The 18,668-nt window shown below is 36.3% G+C and overlaps 1 protein-coding gene across 4 annotated transcripts in view; it reads left to right on the top strand.

Annotated features, from left to right (window-relative positions):
- The first annotated feature begins 1,015 nt into the window (after positions 1-1,015).
- Positions 1,016-18,668, top strand: part of arhgap18 (Rho GTPase activating protein 18) — a 42,479-nt gene continuing 24,826 nt past the window's right edge. Inside the window, exons 1-3 of one of the 4 annotated variants that reach the window (XM_073855786.1) lie at positions 1,069-1,225; positions 1,469-1,530; positions 4,035-4,085. In XM_073855786.1, the coding sequence (XP_073711887.1) occupies positions 1,520-1,530; positions 4,035-4,085 (62 nt within the window). In that variant the 5' untranslated portion in view covers positions 1,069-1,225; positions 1,469-1,519. Of the gene's footprint in view, positions 1,226-1,468; positions 1,531-4,034; positions 4,086-18,668 lie in introns of all 4 variants that reach the window. The other 3 variants (XM_073855784.1, XM_073855787.1, XM_073855785.1) reach the window with 3 other exon arrangements.

Raw genomic sequence — 18,668 nt, 5'->3', positions numbered from 1 at the left:
GCGAAGCAGATTATAATTTTGAACTTTATGTGATTCTTATATTAGTCTCTCTAAACCAGTGGTTCTCAAACTGGGGTCCGGGGCCCCCAGGGGGCCCGCGAGATGGTGCTAGGGGGGCCCCAGTTTTATGACATTTTATAAAATACATTATTTATCATGAATTCTGTGAAATTAAACCTAAAAAAATAAGGCAGCACTACTCTGTGTAATTTAATGTTTAGTTTAATTAAAATGTGAAGTTTTAGAACTGTTTTTCTTTGGGGGGGCCGCGAATGAATGCATCGTACACAAAGGGGGCCGCACGCTGAAAAAGTTTGAGAACCACTGCTCTAAACCACCTCTCATATCAGACAAATATGTCTCCTGTCGTCTTGTATTATTTTTATTTCCAAATAAATGTATTAATTAGCCTATATACTTTCTTACACATTGTTGCTTACTCCTAATGTAGGCCTACCTTATTTTTGCACATCAGCATAATTAATGTGACAGTTATGAGGTGTCATAATGAAGCAATATGGGACAAACATCAAGAAACAAAGTCATTAAATTCATTCGCATGAATAAACAGCTGTGAAACACACTGAGACAGCTACAGTTTAACCTCTAAGCTCTGAACTGTTTTTATATGGTTTGACCAATCAGAATTTTCCCTGAAAAAAACATTAGGCTAATTCTACTAATACGATAAATATTTGCCATGTAAATATAATGTTCCGTATCGGTTGCTTGGTAACCTTCCCAAAGTGTCCAGTGACAGTAATTAATATTCATGAGCCATGATTTTATGCGGCGCTGCGCAGATTCAATCCGCGTATGACATCAAAGTACCGCGAGAGCGATAATAAACCTGTGTTCCGATCTCGCGCTACTTCGGTGTCAAACGCCCAACAGTCTGCGCAGCGACGCTTGAAGTCTGCCTGTAGCCAATCAGTGCGTTTTGGGGAGCGAGCGTGACATCATCTAATAGATATTCATAAGACAAGCCTTTACTGTAGTATGATTGGTTAGCCTGGCGCACAAGGCGGAGCATGAGTCTGATTACTCATGTTGTTATGGGAGAGTCGATGATCAGCACAGCAGCAGTAGTTCACGTGAAACTTTGAGAATAATGCGGCGTTGAAGTCAACATGAGTCGCGATCAGGGTGTTGTGTTAACCGCCTTCATCAGCAACACTGATCTCGCCGTCAGCTGTACGGAACAAACCGATGGTTCAGGACTGAGGTGAGGGGTCGAACCAACACTTTCTTTATTACCCGGAGTAATGTGCACTAACTGTATCCTAGAGCTCTGTCTCAAAATCTAGTGCGCTGCCTACCTAGGAGGCTTGATTACGCATACGCGCGAGACGTTTTTTAGTCATCGTTAAGCGCCCGCTGGAGTCCAGAAATAGCCCAACGTTAATTTCATTTGGTTTTTAAACACAGCCCTAGTGACCAAAGGTCTATGTTTGTGCTGTTTTTTCAGGATGAGCTTCATGAGATCTTCTCTAGACTGGACATTTTGATTGCTAACAACATGCATAACCAGTTAGTATTTTAATATTCTGATAGTCACTACTAACTCTTTTGACTGCTCATGTGGTAAAGTGACTGCAGATTGTCCAAACATGCGCTGTCACTGCTAACGTTACCGGGTCATTCTACAGTTGGGGTGGCAAGTGAGAGGCAAATATATATTAGGGTCATTCTTGATTTGGGGTGTAGAGTGGTGTCTCTCTACTTAACAAGAATTAAAATAAACTTTAAATACCAATAAATTATCAAATGTTTCCATGTTTGTAATCTGTAGGATAAACACCTAGATTACCTATTAACCTATTAACAATTAATTTTTTTTGTTTTAAATTTAATACAATTTAATACAATTGTACACATATATAAACAATTTGATAAATTTGTACATGTTAAATTAAATCTATATTCACAATATAACACCTTCGTTTGTGTTAAAAATTTTATATTGTTGCGATTACAATCCATGATACCTCTCTGAGGTATGGCGGGAGCATGCATATTTTGTTACAAATGCAATCTCTCAAACTTGTTTTAATGTATTTTAAAACAAAAAATGTAATTGTTAATAGGTCACAAATTGTGTTTATATTACAGAATACAAACATGAAAACATAAAATGTATTGGTATTTTTTTTTTTAACTCTTGTAAAGTAGAGGGACACCACTTTAAACCCCAAATAAAGAATGACCCTACTACAAGATCTTTTCAGTTTGAGTAATATAACTTACATACGATATCGCCGATATCTGACCATACTGTACTGGCAGATTCTTGTGGCATTTAAACCTAAAATAAATCAGTTAACAGCCCAGACTAACCACCTGCGACTACAACCTAATTTTAAACTATTGGTTAATCGTTATGTGTTTTATTAGATACTGTATAATGATGATACTGTAGTGTATGTGATACTGCAGTACAACAGTGTTAGCAATTAACATTAAGTTGCTTAAATGAATTTTCTCAATAAAATCACTCAAAAATATTTGAAAAGAGATTTTATTAGTTCACAATGTTGTTGGTGGACAACCTATCATCGGTCATCTGAAGTGTTCCGATTATCAGAAGTGTTATTCGAATGTTGACTAGCCTATAGGATATCCTCCTCCTGATCTTCAACAACAATGTTCACACTTTCAGTCCAAATTTTCTATGTATCCAATTAGGGATCGACCGATATGGATTTTTTTGTGCCGATACCGATTTTTGTTTCATCAGCCTTAGCCGATGACAGATACAGGCTGCCGATTTTCTTGAGACGATATTTGGAGCCGATACTGCTTTTGCTCAATCAATGTACATCATAAAAATGACACGATGATCCCAAATGTTACAAGTCTCAATTAAAAAAGTAACATTTATTATACTTAAAAAAAAACTATATTTAACAAATAGTAAAAACAGGTGAGGGTGATATGGAACCATGAACTGCACTCTCCACAATGACGAGGAACTATCAGCAAAGGATATTGATTTCCAGCACTTTACTACTACAAATATAGAGATGAGAAATAAAAACCCGCTTTGTCCAGCTATGATTAGCTATAAGGCAGAGCTTTCGATGTTGTCATTGAAAGGTTGGTTGTTTTTAGACACATGAAGACACACATGACATGCAATCGCTTGCGGCTTCCAGTAGGGATGCACCGATAGGATTTTTTTGGGCCGAATCGGCCGATACCGATTCCGATTTAAACAGACAACTACTGGCCGATACCGATGCCGATATTAAACACTTGTATACAATACTATACAGTTGGTCTATTAGCTAGTTTATTTCTGCATCAAATTATTTTTACTGCACATGGATTGGATCTAATTAACATTCAACTGACCAACATAATAAGAAAGGCACAAATTAAAACAAATATAATAAGACAGCATGACAACCTTCAAAGGTGGTTTTTGCTATTCAGCATTTATTTTATTAACAACATTAACTCATTTTTTTACATATAATGGATTTCTTTATGCAGTTAATTAATAAACAATCGGTATCGGCCTGTCTCGTGCTATTGCCGATATGCCGATGGTTTCAAATTCATCAAAAATCGGCCGATAAATATCGGTGGCCGATACATCGGTGCATCGCCGATACACATAAAACTCGCAAAAACCGGGCCGATATATCGTCCAGTTGATATATTGGGCTATCAATATATCTATTTGAAATCCAATCATATTTAGCATGTGTAAACGGCAAATAACAAACAAACATGAAATCCATGAAATCCACCATTTGGTGGCAATATGGAGCCCTGGTTTACATGAAGGCCTTTCATTCTGATTGGCTCAATCATTTCTTTATTTCTTAAAGAAATTAAGAAATAAAGAAATGATTGAGCCATCAATATGATTTTAAACAGATTATTTGGTTGCATGTTAACGTACCTACTGTGGAAATATTTTGTCATTCAAATTAGATTTGGAATTGATGGAATTGGCCTGTGAAATGAGATGCTGGATGTTAATGGATGAGATGTGTATGAGAACACAGGTCTTTCTTATTCAACAGCTGTTTGGTGAACTCCTTTATGAATTCTGCAAACTGGAGCAGATCTTCTGTGTATGTATTTAAAGAGGTTTCAATGTCTGGAATGGATTTGCCTAGTCGGCTTTTGGCTGTTTTTATACATCAGCTTTTTTGCTTGTTGTTTGCATGAAAAATACCTAGAGACATTTGTAAAATAAGCTTAGGCTGCGTTCACACGGTACCATAATACGGTTGTCAAACCGGTATTTGAGTCCTTAAGACGGTTCCGTTCACACGCAGTTCGGTTATTTACGGGTTTGACAACCGCATTCTATAACCGACCTCACACCCGTAACTTTTTGGGTTTCACAACCGTATTTACAGAGAAGCTGTGGCGTGTGAACGGAATTGTACTGGACAACCAGTTTTCTGTCATGTTATTCGTTGCTCTCTGTGTTAAGATAACATTACAGTGCAAGTGAAAATGACTGCAAACTACGCAGCAGAATTGCTCCATAAGGTTTATGTGATATTATATTACCTTCATAGACGCCACATAACATATAACATTACGCATAAAATTGCGTGCAGCCCAGTAAGTGAGATATATAAAGTTTAAACCTTAAAAGTGGACGATTAATATAATGTTAACTGTATAATAAATAAGAATTAGCTGTTATTTACTCACCTTTTATCTTCAGTGAAGCAATAAAGAAGATATTTTGCAAAAAAACCCATCTGTGATTCATATATGCAAGGCAAAAGATTCGTCATTTTGAGAGCTCAAAAAGCAGATATATCCAATACAAAAAAGTAATCCCCATGACTCCTGGTGACAATTTGGCTGCTTGTGAAGCAAATCGGTTGGTTTTTGCAGGATGTTGAACATTATTTTCAACATTATTAGCGTCCATACAGAACCTTGGCAACATATAAAGTGCGTTTTTACGCTCCTGCTCTCTAGGTGGCGCTAAGAGGCTGGTTTTGCATGCGGTTGGCAAACCATACTCTCAGCGCCACCTACAGAGTGGGAGCGTAAGTGCACTTCCTATTTGGCTGCGTTTATAATGCTGTAAATAAAGTTTGATTTCTTGCTAAATGGATCGATTTGCTTCACAAGTCATTATGATTACTTTTGTATTGGATATATCTGCTTTGGTAAAACGTGCAGTTGCTGACACTGATTTTATGTTCATTCATTTTAAATATAGAACCACCCTTTCTTATTTTTTCTGCACAATGGTAAGCGTTAAGCCCGATTTATAGTCGTGCGTAACTTCTACGCCGTAGCTACGGCATAGGCTATCCGTAGCCGGGGCGTAGCTCTGCGTAGCCTAACGTGCACCTTGCAAAAATTTTAACAGCGTGTCAGTTCTACGCGGACCGCAAGCGCTATGATTGGTCCACCAGAACCCTTCCCGTCAGGTAAAAAAAACTGCGTCATAGGTATTTCTGTTTACGACGGTGAAAACAAAGATGAGCCAAGTTGAGGAGTGATTTAACTCAAACTGCAACAAAAGTCACTGTTTATTTACTTCTATCATTGCTGGTCTTCTCAAATCATACACAAGTTGCTGTTTCTTCTTTGCTTGTGGGTTGACTTGCCAAGCTTCTTCTTCTTTGATGGTCACGCCTCTACTGTGGTTACACGCATGGATACTGCCTACCGGCAGTCTGCGCGTGTGTTTGCACGTCGACGCGGACGACGACGCAAAAGTATAACTGAAAACCGACGCGGAACCTACGCACATCTATAATTAGCCCTTTACACAAGCCGGTTTTTGTTAATCGTATAAATAAAGTTTTGCCCATTGCATAAATAATACTTTCTTTTTTATATTTATGTCCGTCACTATGGTTACAGGCGCAGCATGCAACTAGCATACGGGTTTGAGGTCGTTTGCTTGACGGTTCGATAAGTGACTGATAATGTTTGCGTAATGCTGCGCAGGCATTTTGCAGACTGCACTTCTGGATGCTGCATGTGGTCTTGGTTTACAATCAAAGTGTCACTCACTCAGTTAGACTTGGAGGAGTGGAGTAAGAAAAATGAGTGACAGTAGCTGGGTTTCCATCCATACGTGAAGCGAATATTTTTAAAATTAGCAAAAAAGAAAAAACAACAAATGTGATATATGTGCGTTTTCATCAAGTTGTTTAAGAAAATGATGGTGGTATGCGGTATACGTTGAACGTAACGTGACCAAATCGGAAAACTGGGTTGATTGTTTCCGGTTGCCGGTATGTGCTATGGTAGCTTGTTATTGTTATTTGTAGTATTATTATTTGTGTTATGTTCTTTTTGATTCTAAGATCTGAATGTATGTGAGAAGAAAATGCCTTGTCAAAAGCTATAAAGTATAAAAAAAGTTTTTCTCTACTTGGGTTTCAGATGTTAACGAGCATATTCACTGGACATTGGTTATTCTCGTCTTTGGTAGCTTCTGAAGGCTTCATGTATGAAAACAACACAATGGGCCCTATTTTAACGATCTAAGCGCATTGTCTAAAGCGCACAGCGCAACGTCTAAATGGGCGTGTCCGAATCCACTTTTGCTAATTTAACGACGGGAAAAATGTTTTTTGCGCCGAGGGCATGGTCAAAAAGGGTAGGTCCTATTGTACTGGGAGTATTTTGGGCGTAACGTGCAGTAAACCAATGAGAGTCACAGCTCTCATTCCCTTTAAAAGCAAGTTGCGCTGGCGCTATGTCTAATCCCTATTTAGATGACGGACTTTGTAAACTGAAAAACTAAACGGAGGTAGAAGATCCCCAGTTTAAGATTAATGTTAAATAATTGTGTTGTTTTTCACTTGTATTGAAATTGTTATTTTTTATTAAAACATTTAAAACCCGTTTTCTTTTAGTCATGGAAGTAAAAAGCAGGCTTGTAATTGCTTTAAATGTATGGCTATCCAATATCATCAAAAAATAATTTACAAGTATGTAAGATAAGGTTTGTACTCTAAAAATACTTTATTTGTAACAAACAGGAGATAAAGAAATTACAAACGGCTCTCCTCACGTTTCAGCACTTTGGACAGCGGTTTTTTTAGCAAAAAGTTTTTTTAAGCATTACTTACAAATGTTTCTCATCTCGCCATATCCACAGGTACATCATATACAATAAATCCGTGAGGTAGCATTAAAAAAAATATTTAAAAACAGACGCATTTGTTCAAAGCAAAGCATTTATTTACTTACCAGGCTGCAGGTGAAGCAGCTCTTTGCGCCTTCTAACGTCTCATAATTACTCCTCATTTATGTCCAAGAGACTCAATAATAATCTTTTACATTCAATCCTTTAATCTTTCATATTTAAAAGCATTTTTGTGCTGCTGCGCATTCATGTACTTTGTGATAAGCAAACCCGCGTTGTCCTCCCGTTTATAGGCGCATTTGACTAATGCGCTCTTTAAATAACAAAAACCATATTGCGCCATTGACTTTAGACCAGGTTTTTGTTGGTCAATGGCGTAGTCTATTTTAGTTGCCTCAAAATAGCAACGCGCCAACAATGCGTCTGAACACACCTCGTTTTCAGACCAGAACGCCCATGGGCGCAAAAGGGGACGCAAATGCATTTGCTATTTAAACAACGCGGCGCTAAACGTGAAAATTAGGGTGGAAACTAGCGAAAGACACTTGCGTCGCGCATTGCGCTGCATTGCGCCGGGTGTAAGAAAGAGCCCAATATCAGTGTAGAGCATACAGAACCGGAAGCAATGTATTATGTTTAACAGGGATGTGGAAGTAAGTTGCGCATATACCCTATTGGTAACCTAGTAACCAACAATAAACAAAACAAGAAAATGGAGACAGGACTGCATATAGTCATGATTAGGCAAGTTATTCATTTATTGGCAGTGCAGCTCGCAATTGCCAAACTAAATGCTGTGCACAGAGAATTGAATGCAGCATTTTTTATGCAGGCATCAGCAGTGATATTGATTTGACAATATTCTAAGCTTCTAATCCAATCTAAACATTTTGATAATTTTTTTGCCATATTGCCCAGCCCTAATTTTGCCCCAGTGTTTCTTTTCAATGTTTGGATACATTTGATCTTGATTTATTTAACACTTTTGACATTTGCCATTTTAACTCTTTCCCTGTCAGCGTTTAAAAAAAGCCAGCCCCAGCATTTTTTATGATTTTTACAAAAGTTTAATGCCTTCCAGAAAATGTTCTTCTTTAAAAATAAAAATAAACGTATAATATATCAAATGAAAGAACAGATCCTTTGCCTTCGAAAAAAGGATCCTATCTTCATTTGTTCTCTTTTTATCACCTCTTAAATATGGGTAGGTTTCTTGAAAAATACAAAATTTTGAGCAAAAAGCTCAGATTATTGCATTTTTGTAAAGGACTTTTGTTAAAGATCAGATTCAGAGCGAGGATCAAAACATTAACAGAGTTCTTACTGTTTGGCCTTAGTGGTTGTTTTCAGTGTTTTATAAGTTGGGTAAGAGCACCATCTATTGGATAATAGTGGAAAAATGACTTGCTGTAAAAACTTGTCATTGTCAGGGAAGCATTTTCTCTTAATTGACGAGATAACTCGTCAGTGACGGGCAAAGAGTTAAAAATGAGCTACTTTTAATTAGGGCTGTCACTTCTGAAAAAAATCTAATTCAAACGGATATCGAATATCATGCAATGTTTACGAATATATTCGAATATCTAGGTGCCCCTCGCGCGCATTAAAAAAACAACACCGTAATGGAGATTCAATCACAAATTTATAAACCATGACAGTCATAAACAGGACTGTCTGGATTATTATTTTTTTTACTTAATGTTTGAAATAGCAGGTTATCAACTTATGAATAAAAACTTGTATGAAAAAAAACTAATCAGAACAGGGACAAACATAACGTGACAACTTAAAAAGTAGCAGGAGTAAGGCATATAGCCAAGCCCAAACGGAATTCACGCCCGCAGATTTCGGCGGAAAACTCTGCGGAATTCCGCGGATTTAATGTCCATCATTGACAAGCACACATATCCCGCGCTTGAGCGTGTTTGTGAGAAATAATCTCATTGACAACAAGCAAACATACATAGCATATCCCGCGCGTTTGTGAGCCGTCATTGACAAGTACATTATCTCTGCGCATGCTATTTGCTTGACCGTTTTTAATGATAGAGAGCACAAACCATTTGAGACTGGAGATGAAATGAAACTTACCGCTGAGTTAGGCAGATCTCACTTGACTCTGTCATCTATGTGATGGGCGACAGTCAGCACATTATCATTTCAAATCCGTTTACAAGACAAATGCTGTTGTTGTTTAATATAAAGTTTACATTGCGTTGTAAAAATGATGAAATTATCTTCATACATGCTAATTTCATAATGCGAACGTATTAACCCAAGCTTTTTATTCTGCTATAATATTTAACACTATAAACAATAATAACCTATTTTATATACAATAATTCTATCTTGACATTAGGTTCATGTTGGTCCAGTTTGATTCAGAGGACTCATTGGTTTGGTGTATTAATTTTCATTGTAAGCCTTTAAAAAGTAATTATTTTAGATGCCATTTTGTAATATTTATAGCTTACACTATCTAATATATTTTTAAAAACATTTTGAATCACTCCGCAGAATTTTCCAAACAATTTCCACAGAAAAAGCAAAAAAAGTCTGCAGAAACCAGAGCCACGTCTTCCCTCTCTTGTGCACAGTTGCGACGTCTGTCTCACTCTCAGCCTCCTTCCTATTACAAGGTGTTACTGTAAAAAATGCGCTACACATGGCATTTTAAAAACCAGATGGTTTATTTATAGTTTGAATACGGATATTTCACGTCATGTTCGAATGCATATTTGAAATATCGAATAAAAAGTGACTGCCCTACTGTTAATTAATACGGCTTTACAGTAATGTATGTTAAAAAGATGAAATCATGTGACTATAAGTGAGTGCAGATCTGTAATTATACATCAGACGTGTGTGGATGCTGATGTCTGAACCATGAGACAGGTGGATGGGAAGTGTGTGTGTTGCTTTGTGTTTGTGTACCAGCATGGCAAACATTAGTTGTTTTTGTGTTGCTGTAGAATTTCATAATGAATATTTCATAACCCTCTGTAGTTTGCGGTCATTGTGTGTGTGATGTCTTTGATGGATCAGAATTGAATGTAATCTGTTCCAGTGCTGTATGTGAACTATTTTAAGCTCATAGGTATTTCAATTTACCTGCTGTCTGATGTTGGTCAGTTTGTGATGCATATACAACAGTGTACAGTACACCAGCCTATACAACTACACTGAATCAACAACCTTATCACTTTTCCATTGACACAGCACACAGATCTTGTTTTTGAGAGTTCACTTGAACATAAATAATGAGATTATACTGATGAAGCTTTTTGCAATTTTTTAACCTTTACAGAAAAGTCACACGAATTTCACATGTGGGTGATTCTCACGAAAACTTGGTTTTAAAAATGTCAAGCATTAAAATGTAAAAATTGCTTAAATTTACTTTTTTTCCCACCAGACATTGAAAAACAAAGTCTGGTGTAAATGGGAACATTAATTTAAAAACTTTTACTTATCATTTAACACTTTTTGTAACATAATTTAAAAAATTAGTCCTAAAAAATCTCATTACCGCAACAGTCAGAAAACATCAACACTGACATATTTTCAAAATGACATGACAAACCTGAAAGAACATAATTTTTTTAATTAAATTAACATTATATGAGCATCTGTTGCGGTTATGATAATCAAAATGTCGTGTAAGCATTCTGACAAGGCAATATTTCAAATTAACTGTAAAAAAATGATCTTACCTGGTAGCCATCTTGAAGTAACTGGTCCATGTGCTTGATCACTCAAAATCAAACTTTATTAAAATTCTGTATGTGTGCTTAAACTGTTCTCAAAAAGTGTTGTGGAGGATGAGAACATCAGGCATGGACACATCATTTTCCTAATTATTCTTCATTATTATTATACATGAATATTCAGTAAATATTTTTTCTGTCATCTAAAGTAGTCTAGCAAAACATCCATTTATTTTTTTCGTAATATTTTTGTGTTAATTTAATTAAATTACAACATAACGCATGTTCAAACACAGCCGGACACATTGCGGTAATGAGAATTTCAGCAGAAAATGAGATAAAATTTACAATTATAAATTCTTATGTTGAAATCACACATTGTGCAAGGTAGAACACAGTATTGTGTTAATTCTGATGCTTTTTAATGTTACTATATTACACATTTTAAAGCTAAAATCATTAGTGCCGTGGTGTTTCAATGGTTTCGTGAGAATCACCCATGTGCAAATTCACATGTGAAGCACATGTGATCACATGTGAAATTAGTGGATCACATGTGGCACATGTCATATAATATAAAGATATATATCCATGTATAAAAAACTGTTGAATTGTTTATATGAATGATCCTTGAATAAAGATTTGGCTTTTAGGTAAATAGCTTTTTTCCAGGAGGCAAAAGAAACTAAACTGGGTAGATTATTTTGTCCAAGAAACTAAACTGGGTAGATTATTTTGTCCCCACCTGCTGTACTGAACGTGCTGTAGCTTGTAAACTCTTAGATAGCTATGATAGATAGATTTTATATCAGCTTTACCATGTTTGGGCATTTAACATGCAGGTCTGATCTTAACTTGAAGACATTCTTCCTTTATCAATCATTTAAAAAGAGAAAATAGTGTATTTAATATTTCACCCAAAAATGGTCTGTCAATTATTACTTAAAATGTTTTCCTCATTACATTGAGACAGACAGCAGAATATCCTGTGAAGGGGAAACTGAGAGTTTTTCCTCTATCGCAGGTATTCAGATGTTATTTTGTCTGTTATATTAATATATATATATATATATATATATATATATTAATGTATATTAATGTCTGATCTACAAATATCTGTTTCTGAGTAACTCAGTAATGTTTTATTGGAGGTGGTGAGAGAGGTTTATATGCTTATAAGTTATTATGAGTTCTTCATTCTTTATTAAGCTTTCTATGGAAATTACATGGGAATATATGGGAATTGTGGCCAACAGATGAGCAGATGTTGAGTAATTGTATGTATTACAGTTTATACATTAAACAATATTTATAAATCATTTCTTTTAATTCGTTTCTAACTTGGAATATTTCCAAACTCCCAAACTTTGCAGCCTTATAAGGTATTCACCACCGATGTAAACAAGGCCACTGACACAAATTATAATTGAATAGTTCTTTATAAATAACATTGCTTATATGAAATGTTTTACTTTTGAAATGCTCTACAGTTAACTAAGAGTAGTATTTACTTTCACATACACGATGTGTATGTGTATGATGTGTAAACCACTGCAGATGATCAAGATGTTTACTGGTACGCTCAAGGTTTGATGCTGCTTGCTATTGAGTCAGTGATGACAAAATCTGTGTGCTGATGTCAACAAAAGAAAAGAATATTGTGCACATCATCATGTTTTTTCCAAAACACCAGTAATCATTTCCAACATTTGGTTGACACTTGAGTTATGATGACCTTATCTGCTTTCTTTAAATAGTAATAGTGTTACTTCATGTGTTTCATTGTGTTATGGAAACTTGTGTTATATGATGGACACATCTGACTGATAATAAATGTGATTTGATAATGATGACTGATCATGTGGATTGGGCCAGGTGTGTAATATTTGGACTTAGTCTGGGTTTGCTCTCGGCTGATGCAGCTGTTGTTTAAAATTTTAAAGTTACAATGAAATTGAAATTAAAATTGTAATTTGTTTTGGAATATTGGAATATTTTGGAATATATCACTTATCTGTGAGCTTCATTATTTTTTCAAAATTCAAGTGCCCTTATAACCTCATAATCAAAAGCGCAACTCTCCTCCCCTCCTCAAAACGATCTCTCTTTACTTCTGTCTTATGGTATGGCAGGTGGGCGGGGTCCGAAAAAAGATTGCATCGATTAGCAAATGATGGACGAACTTAAGTCCCGCCCTGTCTTTTATCGTTTCACTATACGTCACCACGTGGGTAAATAAGACAGCAGTGATTGTCAGTCATCCTCACAAGGTTTACTTAAAATTATTACTTGAATGTAACTCTACACCCTTTCTTTATTTAGTACATGCAGATGTATAAATATGCAAAGAATTCCATATAAATGAATATGCATATTAGTTCCCGCCTCCACAAAAACTTTAACCATAGATATATCTGTACATAGATGCTACATTGGGCAGTTTCAGACAAATTGCTGATGGTTTTACAATGCATGATACGTGAACTGATACAAGAATGAGTCTTTGGAAATCTCAACAATTGGAAAATACTCAGCAATGGTGTTGAATGATAAATTTGCACATCGTTTGTCTTGAAGCATATTAAAAACAACACATAAATAAAATAAAATATTTTACCACAGGGGGACTTTAAGGGCAGTTTCCCAGAAGGCAGTTTCCCAGAAACAATTTAGGTTAATCCAGGACTAGTTCTTAGTTATATTAGGACATGTAAGTATATTTTACAAACATACCTTACAAAAAACAATACTGGTGTGCATTTTGAGACAAAACAATGGTAGGGCTGTGACGGTTGTCTTGACCTTTGCACCACCACGGGGGTCCATTTCCTAAAGCAGAAATGGAGGCAAACAGTTTCTATTTAAGGGATCATTTAAAGCAAAACAAAAGTACCATGTGGGAGCATTTTAGCGACCTGGTTAAAGAACGAAGACGAATCGCAGGGTATGTAATAAATATGCAACGTATGTATTGTGTGTCTGTGCGTGTTCGGGAAGTTGCAGTAGCTGCGTTTACATGGACATTTGTAATCCGTTTAAATGATCAATCTGAATAAAAATGCTCCATGTAAACACCTCAATCGGACTAAAAAGTGCCAATCTGATTAAAAATCTAATCCGCTTGTTAGGGGTGGTTTATACCGTTCGTAATCCACTCAAAATGACATGTATACACTTGATCGGATGGATAACTGAAACTGGGATGCTCTGCGCATGTGCCATCTTTTATTTTTTTAATGGCGGTTGGCAAACCCACTGAAAGGTGCATTTCCGCCACCTACAGGACGGGAGTGTGGAGTATATGCACACGTGCAATGACGTAGAATTGCCGTAATGACATGTGACGCAAATAACTCGAGTTTGTTTTGTTGAAGGAAGTCACAAGAAGTGATTATCTTGTTAATCTTGTTCCTATTATCCTTCCAATTCCCCATAAAGTGATACAAGACAGCGTTGTCCGGTCAGTCCATGATTTATTCTCTGATCCACAAACGCGTGTGTTTGGACTCGCTCTCGCGAACGGTCTCTGCAGCACCGAGTGAAGTAAAATACGCTTTTTGGGCACACGTGATTGGGTGTTTTTGCTGCTGCTTTATAATCAGTGAGGCACAAAGCAAATCTTGAAACAGCGTGAAACTATATTTGTGCAATGTGCGCATGTCAAATGATCAAATCTGATGTAAATCTTGTGTCATAGAAACACGCACATCAATCCGATCACATTATTAAGTGTTCATGTAAACGCTATGATAGGATTTATTAATCGGAAGGATTTTAATCCGATGGAGGCAAAATGTGTCCATGTAAACGTAGCTAGTGACAGACACAGACATTCCTGTTTGAAGGGAGTAAAGCCTGTGTTTATGCCTTTAAGAAAATGTAGAACTTTTGTTTAACAATTAAATGTTTATTTAAAAGCAGCATACGTTCAGCCTATTATTTGCAGAGAAGCTCTCGTTTGTTAAGAAACGAACATCCGCCTACCAATGCGTTTCCACAACGCATTTTCATTTAGAACACGTGAACCAGCTGAAACGGACAAGGAGATCAGCTATTACATAATGACTACCGTAGTTGCAACACGCATTTGGAAAGGGGAGGCGCTAGAGACCAATGTTTTGTTGAATGCAAAATACAATTCCACCACTAGATGGGGATAAATCCTACTTATTGCCCCTTTAAGTAGTTTTATTTAGTGTTATTTAGACAAGCTGCTCGGCCGCATCAGGGCATCATGAGAGATTGGTTAGCTTTCTGTTATATAGTTTTCTTCGCAGCTGGCATTAATGTTGAATGAAGAACAGACTTTCACCAGACCAGGTAGACTAAATGCGGTTGTCTTTCTTTACAAATGTCAAACTAAATAAAGAAGATATTCATATTCTGACTGTGCAGTCTGTTATGTAGCCTATGTTTTTTCATTCACTCCAGGCTCTCACTTGGTTCCTTAAAATTTAAACTTCGCTGGGGTTGCGAATGCACTCTAATTCTGCGTTTACACCAAACGCAGTGTTTGAGGTGTCAAAATCGCGTCCACCGCATCTAGTTTGCCGCTTAAACAGTTTGAATGCATTCGCGCGTCTAGAGCGAAGTAGACGCGCAGAAAAAGCAAGCATTTGACGCGCGTCAGAGGCGAAATCCGCTTCTTGTGGGAGGGACTAGTGCTATGCGGTTGTCTGTTTACAAGATGGCTGATGTTAATTGTGCAATTATCGAGAGAGTTACCGGTTTATATTTGATCACCTTACTATAGGGGGAAAATAAACGGTGCGGTTCGATAAACGTCACGTGACTCAAAAGTTAAATGTGTATTTACAACTTACCAGGTTGCCCGATGTCCTCACTGACACCCTTCCAAGCGAGGTCCTTTTTATTCCTGTCTCTATAGAAATAAGAACTTGTGTCGTATAGCTCCGGGTGAGTGCTCAAGGACAATATCAAGCGTTCCTTCATGTTGAATGAGTGGCTCCGGGCAGGGCTACCGCCACAGCAGCAAGCAGGCTCCTGATTGGTTAACGCGTCGCGAAAATCCGCCAAAGTTCAAAATTTATGTGTCATTTTGTGTTGGTTTTGTGTTAAAATAAAACACAAGTTGTGTTAAAAGTAACACAAAATGTGTTGTTCCAATAATAACACAGAGATATGTGCATTCTGGGACAACTGATTGTGTTGTTTGTGTAATATTTGGTATAATATCATACTGGATAAAACAGTACTGAATTCTTACTAACGACCGACTTGAAACACCAAGGATTAGACTTAGCCTTCGCTCATTTATATAAAAAAAGTTTATATAATCATTTAAATAAACAAATATTCGTTTATATGTCAGGGCAAGATGTTTTTAATTAAGGCAAGCAGCTCAAACATGCATTTTAGTCTGAGACTAGGATAAGCCCAGTCTGGGAAACCGCCCCACAAGTGTGTTAAATTTAGTCTTATTGGCATGGTGTCCTGGATAGGTTAGGTAGAACATTTAGGGCGTTTTTAAAAACAAACCTTACAAAAAACAATACTGCTGTCCATCCTGAGACAAAACAATGACACTGATATATGGGTGATTCTCACGAAAACTTGGTTTTAAAAATGTCAAGCATGAAAATGTAAAAATTACTTAAATTAACTTTTTTTCCCAACAGACATTGAAAAACAAAGTCTGGAGTAAATGGGAACATTAATTTAAAAACTTTTACTTATCATTTAACACTTTTTGTAACATAATTAAAAAAATTAGTCCTAAAAAATCTCATTACCGCAACAGTCAGAAAACATCAACACTGACATATTTTCAAAATGACATGACAAACCTGAAAGAACATAATTTGGAGATTCTGCACATGCATTTAAAATCAAAGTATTATGCTTCTAATAATTAAATTAACATTTAATAAGCATCTGTTGCGGTAATGATAATCAAAATGTTGTGTAAGCATTCTGACAAGACAATATTTCAAATTTAACTGTAAAAAAAATGATCTTACCTGGTAGCCATCTTGAAGTAACTGGTCCATGTGCTTGGTCACTCAAAATCAAACTTTATTAAAATTCTGTATGTGTGCTTAAACTGTTCTCAAAAAGTGTTGCGGAGGATGAGAACATCAGGCATGGACACATCATTTTCCTAATTTTTCTTCATTATTATTATACATGAATATTCAGTAAATATTTTTTCTATCATCTAAAGTAGTCTAGCAAAACATCCATTTATTTTTTTTCTTAATATTTTTGTGTTAATTTGATTAAATTACAACATAACACACATTGCGGTAATGAGAATTTCAGCAGAAAATGAGATAAAATTTCACACATTGTGCAAGGTAGAACACAGTATTGTGTTAATTCTGATGCTTTTTAATGTTACTATATTACACATTTTAAAGCTAAAATCATTAGTGCCGTGGTGTTTCAATGGTTTCGTGAGAATCACCCATATGTTAAGATATGCCAGGGCAAGGTGTTTTTAAATGAAGGCAGCTCAAACATGCATTTAGTCTGGGGCTACACTCTAAAAACAAATGGTGCTAAATCATAGCGGTACAATTTTTAGTGCTATATAGCACCTATGAAGAACCATATGGGGGTCATACTGTATAGCACCACATATGGTTCTACATAGCACAATATGGTTCTACACCGGTGCTACACAGGTACTTCATCTGTGCTATATGGCAGTTAAAATGGTTCCTCTATGATTACGAGCCAAGAACCAGTTTTAGAGTGTAGGATACAGTATAAACCCTGTCTGGGTAACCGCCTGCTAAGGTTTCATGTAGTTTTAAAAGTGTGTCTCTGGCATTAGCAGTCACATTCCATGGATTCACTTCTGGTAACTGAAGTACTTGTTTAGATCTCTTGACTAGACTCACTTCAATCTTACTGTATAGCTTTAACTTTAGTCCTGTACCTGTTTGTATGTGACATTATTAACTGCTGTACTCATCAAAGAAACCTCTTTGTGTTTGCTTTATTTACAGTAGTGTGTGTGTAAAATGACTGGCGCTGTACTCTTTTGTCTGTGTTTCTCTGAGATCAGATGTTTCTGTGGTTTGTAAAGCTGTGAGGGCTTTATGCCCTTTAGCATATGACTTACACAGCTTGGTTAATAACTAAACCATGACAGACGTCGTCAGCATTGTGACAGAGGAGAGATTGTCAACCAGTAAAACATATTTCTCCCTCTTTCAGTTTTGTTTCAGTTGCTTATATTTAGAGATTTATTTATGATCTCTCTGTTTACTATCGACCCTGCTAGCATCTTTTACCGACTGTTTGCAAAGTTAAACCTTGTGGAAGAGTAAATGTTTGATATTCATATACAGTATTAGTGGCGTCATATGCTGCACTATTATAGCATTTCAATATTCCTGCAGTCTCACCTATAATGTTAGTGAAGGTTTTCATTCCTCTCTCTAAGCTTTAGTACTAAACAGGCTATTGTATCTTTAAGACGATTATATGTAAATGACTTGTTATGTTTGTGGCTGATCTGTTAGGAATGACATACAGTCAGGATTAGAGCTCAACTGATATGTTTATTAGGGAGTAAAAAAAGTCTGATAACAATACATCGGCAAATACTCTTTGTGTATATTATAGTACAGTACACATATACTACGGTATATTATACTACAGTACTGTATTCCAGTGTTAGATAGTTAATTAACAAATTTGACTGCCTTTAGCTGCAAAACCCTCTAAGTGCGTGCAAAAACTTCATTTTTGGTGAGGTCTTTGGCAGGAAAATGCAGCAAACATGTTGACAAAAGCATTTTAAAGTGTCAGAGAAAGATGCGAAAACATTTAGCACTACAAGTTTAATTTATCATTTAAAATCAAGACATCCTGAACACCATGCAGCGTATGAGAAA

The sequence above is a fragment of the Misgurnus anguillicaudatus genome, chromosome 18 (assembly GCF_027580225.2).
Source record: "Misgurnus anguillicaudatus chromosome 18, ASM2758022v2, whole genome shotgun sequence".
Lineage (NCBI taxonomy): Eukaryota > Metazoa > Chordata > Actinopteri > Cypriniformes > Cobitidae > Misgurnus > Misgurnus anguillicaudatus.
The sequence above is the reverse complement of the archived record's forward strand: the minus strand, read 5'-3'. Positions and strand labels throughout refer to the sequence as shown.